The sequence below is a fragment of the Liolophura sinensis genome, chromosome 1 (genome assembly GCF_032854445.1).
Source record: "Liolophura sinensis isolate JHLJ2023 chromosome 1, CUHK_Ljap_v2, whole genome shotgun sequence".
Classification (NCBI taxonomy): domain Eukaryota; kingdom Metazoa; phylum Mollusca; class Polyplacophora; order Chitonida; family Chitonidae; genus Liolophura; species Liolophura sinensis.
In genome coordinates, this window is record NC_088295.1 from 93,178,862 (window position 1) to 93,190,952 (window position 12,091).

Genomic DNA, 12,091 nt, shown 5'->3' on the forward strand with positions numbered 1-12,091 from the left:
ATGGATGAGTCCTTTTTCCTGATTAACATACAGACATTGTGTGAGACAGAGGAGGGGGACTTCTTACCTTGTGAAATAGCTTGTCTGGAGTTCAGTCTGGCTAAAGGAATTATCAAAACATTTCATAAATTTATAGATCCAGGTAAGAAAATGTGGGAAATTCAAGAGGTGTGCATTTTGCATGGTTTGTTAAAACAGAACAAGGTTTTGAAGTTCACAGCACTTTCTATACAGTATTTTAGTGCCATTGTCATCACCAACACAAATTTTGTGAAGCTCACCGCTGCAGTCTAACTTTGTTTTTTCTAACAGGTAGAATCCCAATTGGCTTCAAGTACACCTGTAGGCAGAACAGTGAGTGGTTTTCTTGTTCATGTAGAATATCATATACTACTGTAGTAGATTAAACCTGAGTATTTATTGTTAATTTAATGGATGTGAGATAAAAGCTCTGAGCAAGGCTTTCATTAGTGCACACGTTAGAATTAGAATACCATGAGCTCAATATAGGGAAGCGGTGATGTTTGCACGGTGTCTGATGTGTGTATGGACAGTACAGCTCAGGCTGTATGGACAGAATAACTCAGGCTGAAAGTCAAAACTAGGCAGGAGATCCTAGAGGTCTTGTACATAGTTTGTGGAGGGATTGTAGACAGTCAGTCACCTGCAGAGTCAGTGTGACTGATCACACCTGGTTGAGCACTGGTAGGCCTATGCGCTGGCTGTGGGAAGTTGACGACGGAAAATATAGTTCTTTGTTAGAATGATGTGAACGATTTTTGAAAGACTAACACATTACATGAAACTGAAGTAAAATATCTGATGTGAGTGTTTTTGATCGCAGAGTGGCAATCTTCTTTTAAGTAGTGATTTACGAGTGAGTTCATGCAAGATTTGTAATGGATCACCACGACTGCTAAAACTCGCTCAATGTCCCACAGCAAGTTAAATGATGGACAAATAACTTTCGCTGCTTCTTAGAAGATTTTTCCTTGTTGTGGAAGTCATTTGGTAGTGAAAAATTATCTGCCACTCAGTGATATAGAACACTATAATGACACTTTGAAGCTGACACACTGTGCAACAACAATAACAGTGCGCTATTACAATATTACAATTATAATTTGATGTACAGAAGTGGTAAAACATAAAAACACGATACAGGACAAGTTAAATTTGGTCTGTATGACCCTTGAGAATTTATGGCTAGTACGAAACCACGTAGAAAAAGCGTCCACATAGTAAATGCATGAAGGGAAAAAATAGTGATTTGCTAGAACGGTTTGTCTCAAATAGAAATAATAATTTCTCATCTTCACAAGTACACTTTATTTGAATCTTTGGCCTTTCAGGCACATTGTACCTTAAATTTTGTCTTTTCTGACTCTCTGTTATACAACATACCTGCATGGAATTCATTCCACTTTGTTACTTTATGCTTCCCAATAAATGGTTTGTACCAAACACCCAGATGAATTCGGATGTCAAATTTTATTTGTGAACTTGAATAAAAGGTGAGGCCAAATGTATGTGAATAACATGTACCTATACCAATAAACATATGGTTATGTTTACCAATAAACATATGGTTATGGTTCAAAATGTATGTGAATAACTTGTACCTATACCAATAAACATATGGTTATGTTTACCAATATACATATGGTTATGTTTACCAATAAACATATGGTTATGGTTCAAAATGTATGTGAATAACTTGTACCTATACCAATAAACATATGGTTATGTTTACCAATAAACATATGGTTATGGTTCAAAATGTATGTGAATAACTTGTACCTATACCAATAAACATATGGTTATGTTTACCAATAAACATATGGTTATGTTTACCAATAAACATATGGTTATGGTTCAAAATGTATGTGAATAACTTGTACCTATACCAATAAACATATGGTTATGAGATTTATGTTTTCAGTAATGTGTTGGTGTTTACTATACTTGTGTGAAAAAATACCATTGGATTATTGTAGGCTTAATCTGGGATTAAGATATAGACGTCTGTGTTAATCCCAGGCTTAATTAAAATATTTGGATGTGTCATGTAGAGACCTCGATGAAAAACCCAGTGACACTTTGCCAAAATTGAAGAACAATTAGCATGTTGTATTGGAGTAGGTAAATACTACTCACAAGTGTCAAACTTTATTAACTGACACACACTGAATGGTGTTGAAAATGGTAAACAGTAGGAATAAATTTATCGCTCAAAACTAGCGTAAATTAACTGTTTCTGTGTAAATCACTCTTCCGTACAACTGCCTAGGTGGCAATTGGGGCAGCAAATAAGCAAGTCTGTATAGAGAATCAGTGATGTTGGCTAATCATTAAAACCTTGTAACCACACCAGTCAGATTAAAAAGAAAATACACCAGCCATTTCGGGTTACTTGAAAACACCGGTAGCTGCGGCTCGGCCTGCATGTCCGTCCACCAAAAGTAGCGTACAGAGAAAGGTCTGCAGCCTGGTGATGCCCGATTCTGACATGAACGTCCAGGTATTTTTTTTTTTAGTTTTTTTTGACATGAGGCTTACACGATACTTGCAGTGATATGAAGACATGATGTTATTTAGATGTCACCTTTATACAAACACGACAAATGGTAACACGAGCGTGAAGGACCCCACAGAGGTATGGCCACACAAGACTGCTGTCTGCTGTTGTTGGGGCGAGGTTCTGGGGGGGGGGGGGGGGGGGGGGGGGTAAGTGTGTGCTATTGCGCATGCATTGTTCATAAGAAAGTCGTGTTGCTTTGTGATTTGATCAGATTTGGCCAGTTGACCAGAAAATGCCTGTTGTTTATGGTATAATATAAATGCTAAACCCCATCGACATCAGTTGATGATTTGATCGCATATTTACTCCCTGTAATCAAGTCGATTTTGTTGTGCAGAGGTAGGTTACACATTGCGAAATAAACTTTTCACTTTTCACGGCTAGTATATGTTAAAATAGCTGAAACACAGGCCCCGCCTCTTCACTAGCAAACTAGACGGAACTATATTCACACCTTCCGACGACAATCCTGCGTGCCACATCAAGTCTACGACACAGTAGAGGGTTTGTCACGCGCCAGTGGAGTGGTATTCATCTCGGAGTGCGATATGAGCGGTAAACAATTGACTGAGCTGTAATGTATGTAACTTGTAGGTTGTTATTACTGGTGAATCAGAGGAAACTTGTGTTTCTTGTGCTTAGGTGAACTGACTCATCAGATTCCAGATGAAAACTTTGATAAGGTCCACATCCACTACAGTTGGATGTGGACACAGTTGAAGAACTTTGTGAAGCCCAACAGAGAGAAAGATGTGTACCCTCCTGTATACTGCAGGGTAAGACCAGGGTAAATGCTGCTCTGCCTGGTCTCAGTTTGTGATGGTGGCCTGGTCTCAATTTGTGATGCTCTTCTGGTCCCAGTTCGTGATGGTGGCGTGATCCCAGTTCGTGATGGCGACCTTGTCCCAGTGTGTGATGGTGACCTTGTCCCAGTGTGTGATGGTGACATTGTCCCAGAGTGTGATGGTGGCCTGGTTCCCCAGTGTAGTGGTGGATTGGTCCCAGTTTGTGATGGTTACCTGGTCCCAGTTTGTGATGGTGACCTGCTTCCAAGGTGTGATAGTGACATGGTCCCAGTGTGTGATGGTGACCTTTTCTCAGTATGTGATGGTGGCCTGGTTTCACAGTGTATTGGTAGCCTGGTCCCAGTGTGTGATGGCGACATGGCCCGAGGGTGTGATGGTGGCCTGGTCCCAGCGTGTGATGGTGGCCTGGTCCGAGTGTGTGATGGTGACATGGTCCCATGAAAGTGACCTGGATCCAGGATGTGCAGGTGACCCGGTTCCAGTTTGTGATGGTGGCCTGGTCCTAGTTTGTGACTGTGACCTAGCTCCAGGGTGTGAGGTTGGCCTGGTCCCAGTGTGTGAGGTTGGCCTGGGCCCAGGATGTGATGGTGGCCTCTTCCCAGGGTGTGATAATGGCCTGGTCTCAAGGTGTGATAATGGCCTGGTCCCAGTTTGTGATCGTGGCCTGATTCCAGTTTGTGAAGGTGACCAGGGTGGGATAGTGGTCTGGTCCCAGTTTATGAAGGTGACCTGGTTCCAGTTTGTGATGGTAGCCTCTTCCTAGTTTGTGATGGTGACCTGGCACCAATTTGTAATGGTGACCTTGTTCCAGTTTGTGATGGTTACCTGGTCCCAGTTTGTGATGGTGATGTGGATCCTGGGTGTGATGGTGACCTGGTCCCAGTTTGTAATGGTGACCTTGTCCCAATTTGTAACGGTTACCTGGTTCCAGTTTGTGATGGTGATGTGGATCCACGGTGTGGTGGTGACCATGTCCCAGTTTGTGATGGTGACCTGGTCCTAGTTTGTGATGGTGGCCTGGTCCCAGTTTTTGATGGTAGCCTGGTTTGACCTGGTTCCAGTTTGTGAAGGTGACCTGGTTCCAGTTTGTGATGGTGACCATGTCCCAGTTTGTGATGGTGACCTGGTCCCATTTTGTGATGATGATGTGGATCCTGGGTGTGATGGTGACCATGTCCCAGTTTGTGATGGTGATGTAGATCCACGGTGTGGTGGTGACGATGTCCCAGTTTGTGATGGTGACCTGGTTCCAGTTTGTGATGGTGATGTGGATCCACTGTGTGGTGGTGACCATGTCCCAGTTTGTGATGGTGACCTGGTCCTAGTTTGTGATGGTGACCATGTCCAAGTTTGTGATGGTGATGTGGATCCACGGTGTGGTGGTGACCTGGCCCCAGTTTGTGATGGTGATGTGGATCCACGGTGTGGTGGTGACCTGGTCCCAGTTTATCACGGTTACCTGGTCCCAGTTTGTGATGGTGATGTGGATCCACGGTGTGGTGGTGACCATGTCCCAGTTTGTGATGGTGACCTGGTCCTAGTTTGTGATGGTGGCCTGGTCCCAGTTTTTGATGGTGGCCTGGTTTGACCTGGTTCCAGTTTGTGATGGTGACCTGGTTCCAGTTTTTGATGGTGGCCTGGTTTGACCTGGTTCCAGTTTGTGATGGTGACCTGGTCCCAGTTTGTGATGGTGACCATGTCCCAGTTTGTGATGGTAACCTGGTTCCATTTTGTGATGATGATGTGGATCCTGGGTGTGATGGTGACCATGCCCCAGTTTGTGATGGTAACCTGGTCCCAGTTTTTGATGGTGGCCTGGTTTGACCTGGTTCCAGTTTGTGAAGGTGACCTGGTTCTAGTTTGTGATGGTGACCATGTCCCAGTTTGTGATGGTGACCTGGTCCCATTTTGTGATGATGATGTGGATCCTGGGTGTGATGGTGACCATGTCCCAGTTTATGATGGTGACTTGGTCCCAGTTGGTGATAGTGGCAAGGTTCCAGTTTGTGATGATGACCTGCTTCCATGGTGTGATAGTGAAATGGTCCCAAGGTGTGATGGTGACCTTGTCCCAGTGTGTGATGTTGGCCTGGTTCCTCATTGTAGTGGTGACCTGGTCCCAGTTTGTGATGGTGGGCTGGTCACAAGTTGTGATGGTGGTCTAGTCCTAGGGTGTGGTGTGACCTGGCTCTCTTTCACTTTCAAGGGTAACAGTATTTACTATAGGTTAAATCATGGCCTAATGAGAGGAGTGCTTATCTGATGTGTATTGTTTTCTTTGCAGCCATCAGTATACCGGGAAACAAAGAAATGTTTGGAGTGGCTACACTTCATGGCCATGGACCGAGGCACGTGTAAGCTGGGGAGAGTACTGAACCTGGAAGGGTTACTGATGGACCTCTACAATCACATCGGCCAAACCATAAGCCACTCAGAAGTTGTCAACATTCTCGGAACAACCAGCTACGATTTCACCCCAAATCACTTGTAAGTCATGTAAAATGTGGATTTAAAAAAAATAAAGCTTCTTGTACACTCTGTCCAGGGGAAGGAAAAGACCACATGACAGTGAAGAGAGCATCAAGAAATACCATTGAAAACTATCTGAAAGTAATTGGATGTATTTTTTGATTGGATTTTCCTGAAACATTGATTGCGATTTTATGTCATACTCAAGAATATTTCTCTTGTAAAACAGGAGCCAGTATTATGGTGGGTAGAAACTGGGCACATCCCAGGGAAACCCACGGCCATACACAGGTTGGGGGGCAGACCTTCCCACTTAAGCCCTTGAACATAGAATGAAGACTTGTAGATTTTGAAAGCTTGTTAGAGTTGTATGCTGGTCTCTCAGTGCTAATATGTTCATTCCCTGATTTCCATTTTTTGATCTTGGTTGTCTTGTTTACACATGTAAACCATGTGTGCTGAGCTTTCTTAGATGTGTTCACATACATCATCATGCTCTCATGTATAGCACATCTATATTTTCTGGGGATGGGCAGTATATGCATTGTATAGCAAATCTTTCATTGTCATGTAGACAAGCCTGATGATGTTTTAAGCCTATAATGATGATATCATTATGAAACCCGTGTGTTTATAGCCCTAGGGGGATTTACTACCCTCTGATGGCTCTTGTTAGGTGAACCTGTAAAGCTGAACGCCACAGTTTCTTCTGCTTGTATTTCCAGGTGTGAGTATCATGAAGGGTTGGAGTGTAAGTACTGCTCGCTGGGCATCATTCGCAGATATGCGTAAGTACACAGGACACGGGTCTCCATGTAGTGTTGAGAGGGAGGATACTTTACCTCCAAATGATAGTCACATTTCTGCTGTCTGCTGCCTCACAGACTTGTGAGGCTGTGTCTCAGGTACTTTAAAGAGAGAAATTAACAGTGAGTGTTTTTTTTTCTGTCATCCAAAAAAAAACATGAATACTTTGTCTAAAAGTATGAGAAATAGCAAAACTTGACAATTTGGATCCAATCTAGCCAGTATTCCTCCTGAGGTCTGATACGTGCACCATTACCTGATAGTCTGATAGTTATCTGGATAGTGACAACCTGGTGCATATGTCATTGACATATATGCCGGCAGAACTCCCTGGACACTACATGTACACGTAGGTAGTCCCATATTGTGTGTGATGAAAGCAGATGTAGTCATTATCAGCCTACTATAAGGCATTGTATCTTGTGCTATGATCACGCAAATCATTCTAAATTGGTAGTGTTCGATTTTTATAGAAGAGAAAATTGTCGTATAATATTGTTCAGTTTTCTTCATGTAAAAGATACATATTTGTTATATGTGTTCAACAAGTTGTGTCTAGGTATAACAGACCAGAGTTCTAAAGAGTTGCAATCTGTTCTAGTTGTAAACCTGTCCAGGATTCATTTGGTGATCTACAAACCATTCCTATTTTCATTTGCAAATTGTTTGTTTTCTTCTCACATTGATGTGTATCAGGGGGAAAAGAATTTTTTTTGTCCTTTTATTGCAACATTCACAAACGGTTGGATATAAATGTATGTGGGATATTTGTAGGCATGGTGTAGTAATTTTCTGTGTCAATTCTGCCTGGGTACAATTTAGGTTTGTCATGTTCGATGAGTTGTATGAGGTGTATCCATTTGAGCTGACCCCACAGCACCTACCTGAGCGCCCAGAAGGGGACCTTGAGGTCACAGTTATCCCCCCTCCCAAGGAATCCATCTTCCCAGGTCCCTCAGTGAACAGGGGTCAGATGAGCTACAGTGAACTGGCTCGTAAGGGAGGTAACCAAGACAGAGGTGATGGCATGTTTACCTCACGAGATTACAGATACACTCGGGTACTGTATTTTACTGTGTATGTTGTAGTAGAGTTGTTACATTAACATCAGTTTTTGAACATTTATTCAGAGTTCTGTCACACAGAAATGCAGTGTTTCAGAGAGTTACTCTCTGTGTTCTGTGGCTTCCTCTCTGGCTGTAAGTGGGAAGGTCTGTTAGCAACCTGCAGATGGTCGTGGGTTTCGCGCGGGCTCTGCCTGGTTTCCTCCCACCATAATGCTGGCCGTCGTCGTATTAGTGAAATATTCTTGAGTACGGCGTAAAACACCAATCAAATAAAATATAATAAATCTTTGTTCTGGTTTACAAACAGGCTTACTAACATCACATGGTAAATACATGTATAGATCTACCAACTTAACCTTCTGATCCACCTAAGAAGATGAAACTTAAATAGATGCATTTCTGAAATAAAGTAATGTTTGTCTTGGTAAACCTTATATAACATTTGGTATTATAGCAGATGTTAAAAAATGTACATGTATATGTCCAGACAGTGTTTTCCTTTGAATGTTGCTATACATATACATGTATCAGTGAGGTGACATGTTCAAATCCAGCTCCTTCTGATTTTGCTCTGGCCTTAAGTCAGACAGTTATCAAGAAGCTGAGAGATGTTCCCATGGCTATGGGGCATCTTTAGTGCAGATTCAATTATGCAAGTTTGTAAAATGTACTTACAAAAATATAAATCCATGAAGCAGTTTTTAATATTGTTTTCTCTCAGTATTAAATAATGTGTTAATTCAGCAATTAGGGTAAGTATTCATTATCAAATTGTGGCTTCAATTTCCCCTTCAGCTGGACCACGTGATGTGAGGAAAACAAATCAATAAGTATGCAAATAGATCATTTTTGGGGAAACTCCATGTTAATTTGTACATTAAAACAATAAAAGTGGTGAACAATAGAGCGAGGAATAGTTACACAATTAGTGTGAAGTATTGATCATGCTGATTGTATGGCTGACCGTGTTTAAAGATGTTTTGCAAATTAAAGGTCTTGTCGTGTGTTGGGTATGGTTCATGCTGTTTGTTGTGAAGTGTGTTTTATCTTAGGGCACCGCGTAATTGGTCTAACATGTGGTGATTGGTCGTTGTTGTTGCAGCAGTTCGAGACAAGTGATTCTGATGAAGAGAGACACGAAAGAAAGGACGCCACATCATTGAGATTACCCAAGGCACCAGGTGGTAACAATTAGTCCCTCCGTCTTCTCACCACTGGCTCGCATGTAAAAGTGCTTAAATCTGTAATCAAACAAAGTATGTAGAATGCTATGTCTGGAATGCTAGTTGCTATGTCTAACCTGTGTTCACATGACAGAAGCCTTGTAGGATGTGGCCTGTGGGCATGGTGGGTGGTGTCAGGTATTGGCTAAACCGTGTTCACATGACAGAAGCCTTGTAGGATGTGGCCTGTGGGCATGGTGGGTGGTGTCAGGTATTGGATAACCTGTGTTCACATGACAGAAGCCTTGTAGGATGTGGCCTGTGGGCATGGTGGGTGGTGTCAGGTATTGGCTAACCTGTGTTCACATGACAGAAGCCTTGTAGGATGTGGCCTGTGGGCATGGTGGGTGGTGTCAGGCATTGGCTAACCTATGTTCACATGACAGAAGCCTTGTAGGATGTGGCCTGTGGGCATTGTGGGTGGTGTCAGGTATTGGCTAACCTGTATTCACATGACAAAAGCCTCACAATGTGGCCTGTGGGCATGGTGGGTGGTGTCAGGTATTGGCTAACCTGTATCCACATGACAGAAGCCTCACAATGTGGCCTGTGGCCTGTGGGCATGGTGTGTGGTGTCAGGTATTGGCTAACCTGTGTTCACATGACAGAAGCCTTGTAGGATGTGGCCTGTGGGCATTGTGGGTGGTGTCAGGGTTTGGCTAACCTGTATTCACATGACAGAAGCCTTGTAGGATGTGGGCTGTGGGCATGGTGAGTGGTGTCAGGTATTGGCTAACCTGTATTCACATGACAGAAGCCTTGTAGGATGTGGCCTGTGGGCATTGTGGGTGGTGTCAGGGTTTGGCTAACCTGTATTCACATGACAGAAGCCTTGTAGGATGTGGCCTGTGGGCATGGTGGGTGGTGTCAGGTATTGGCTAACCTGTATCCACATGACAGAAGCCTCACAATGTGGCCTATGTCCTGTAGCCTGTTGGGCATGGTGGGTGGTGTCAGGTATTGGCTAACCTGTGTTCACATGACAGAAGCCTTGTAGGATGTGGCCTGTGGGCATTGTGGGTGGTGTCAGGGTTTGGCTAACCTGTATTCACATGACAGAAGCCTTGTAGGATGTGGCCTGTGGGCATGGTGGGTGGTGTCAGGTATTGGCTAACCTGTATCCACATGACAGAAGCCTTGTAGGATGTGGCCTGTGGGCATGGTGGGTGGTGTCAGGTATTTGCTAACCTGTGTTCACATGACAAAAGCCTCACAATGTGGCCTGTGGGCATGGTGGGTGGTGTCAGGTATTGGCTAACCTGTATCCACATGACAGAAGCCTCACAATGTGGCCTGTGGCCTGTGGGCATGGTGTGTGGTGTCAAGTATTGGCTAACCTGTGTTCACATGACAGAACCCTTGTAGGATGTGGCCTGTGGGCATTGTGGGTGGTGTCAGGGTTTGGCTAACCTGTATTCACATGACAGAAGCCTTGTAGGATGTGGCCTGTGGGCATTGTGGGTGGTGTCAGGGTTTGGCTAACCTGTATCCACATGACAGAAGCCTTGTAGGATGTGGCCTGTGGGCATGGTGGGTCGTGTCAGGTATTGGCTAACCTGTATTCACATGACAGAAGCCTTGTAGGATGTGGCCTGTGGGCATGGTGGGTGGTGTCAGGTATTGGCTAACCTGTATCCACATGACAGAAGCCTCACAATGTGGCCAGTGGCCTGTTGGCATGGTGGGTGATGTCAGGTATTGGCTAACCTGTGTTCACATGACAGAAGCCTTGTAGGATGTGGCCTGTGGGCATGATGGGTGGTGTCAGGTTTTGGGTAACCTGTATCCACATGACAGAAGCCTTGTAGGATATGGCCTGTGGGCATGGTGGGTGGTGTCAGGTATTGGCTAATCTGTATCCACATGACAGAACCCTTGTAGGATGTGGCCTGTGGGCATTGTCAGGTATTGGCTAACCTGTATCCACATGACAGAAGCCTTGTAGGATGTGGCTTGTGGCCTGTGGGCATGGTGGGTGGTGTTAGGTATTGGCTAACCTGTGTTCACATGACAGAAGCCTTGTAGGATGTGGCCTGTGGGCATGGTGGGTGGTGTCAGGTATTGGCTAACCCGTGTTCACATGACAGAAGCCTTGTGGGATGTGGCCTGTGGGCATGGTGGGTGGTGTCAGGTATTGGCTAACCTGTATCCACATGACAGAAGCCTTGTACAATGTGGTCTGTTGGCATGGTGGGTGGTGTCAGGTATTGGCTAATCTCTATGCACTTGACAGAAGCCTTGTGCAGTGTGGGCCGTTGGCATGGTGGGTGGTGTCAGGTATTGGCTAATCTGTTTCCACATGACAGAGGCCTTGTACAATGTGTTCTGTTGGCATGGTGGGTGGTGTCAGGTATTGGCTAATCTGTTTCCACATGACAGAAGCCTTGTACAATGTGGTCTGTTGGCATGGTGGGTGGTGTCAGGTATTGGCTAACCTGTATCCACATGACAGAAGCCTTGTACAATGTGGGCTGTTGGCATGGTTGGTGGTGCTAGGTATTGGCTAACCTGTATCTACATGACAGAAGGGTTGTACATTTTGAGCTGTTGGCATGGTGGGTGGTGTCAGGTATTGGCTGACCTGTATCCACATGACAGAAGCCTTGTACAATGTGGTCTGTTGGCATGGTGGGTGGTGTCAGGTATTGGCTAATCTGTTTCCACATGACAGAAGCCTTGTACAATGTGGTCTGTTGGCATGGTGGGTGGTGTCAGGTATTGGCTAACCTGTATCCACATTACAGAAGCCTTGTACAATGTGGGCTGTTGGCATGGTGGGTGGTGCTAGGTATTGGCTAACCTGTATCTACATGACAGAAGGGTTGTACATTTTGAGCTGTTGGCATTGTGGGTGGTGTCAGGTATTGGCTAACCTGTATCCACATGACAGAAGCCTTGTACAATGTGGGCTGTTGGCATGGTGGGTGATGTCAGGTATTGGCTAACCTGTGTTCACATGACAGAAGCCTTGTAGGATGTGGCCTGTGGGCATTGTGGGTGGTGTCAGGGTTTGGCTAACCCGTATTCACATGACAGAAGCCTTGTAGGATGTGGCCTGTGGGCATGGTGGGTGGTGTCAGGTATTGGCTAACCTGTATCCACATGACAGAAGCCTCATAATGTGGCCTATGTCCTGTA

General features: G+C 44.5%; 1 protein-coding gene across 1 annotated transcript; it reads left to right on the forward strand.

Moving 5' to 3' along the window:
- LOC135465774 (protein maelstrom homolog) lies at positions 1-8,925 on the forward strand. The gene is made up of 6 exons (XM_064743108.1): positions 1-142; positions 3,224-3,357; positions 5,672-5,874; positions 6,582-6,644; positions 7,486-7,723; positions 8,833-8,925. Exons 1-6 carry the CDS (start codon positions 1-3, stop codon positions 8,923-8,925), a joined length of 873 nt encoding a protein of 290 aa, XP_064599178.1.
- The last annotated feature ends 3,166 nt before the right edge of the window (positions 8,926-12,091 follow it).

Coding starts and splice junctions, on each gene's coding strand:
- LOC135465774 (XM_064743108.1), top strand. CDS start 1: ATGGATGAGTCCTTTTTCCTGATTAACATACAGACATTGTGTGAGACA. Junction 143..3,223: donor TCATAAATTTATAGATCCAG/GTAAGAAAATGT, acceptor TCTTGTGCTTAG/GTGAACTGACTCATCAGATT. Junction 6,645..7,485: donor GGCATCATTCGCAGATATGC/GTAAGTACACAG, acceptor GGTACAATTTAG/GTTTGTCATGTTCGATGAGT.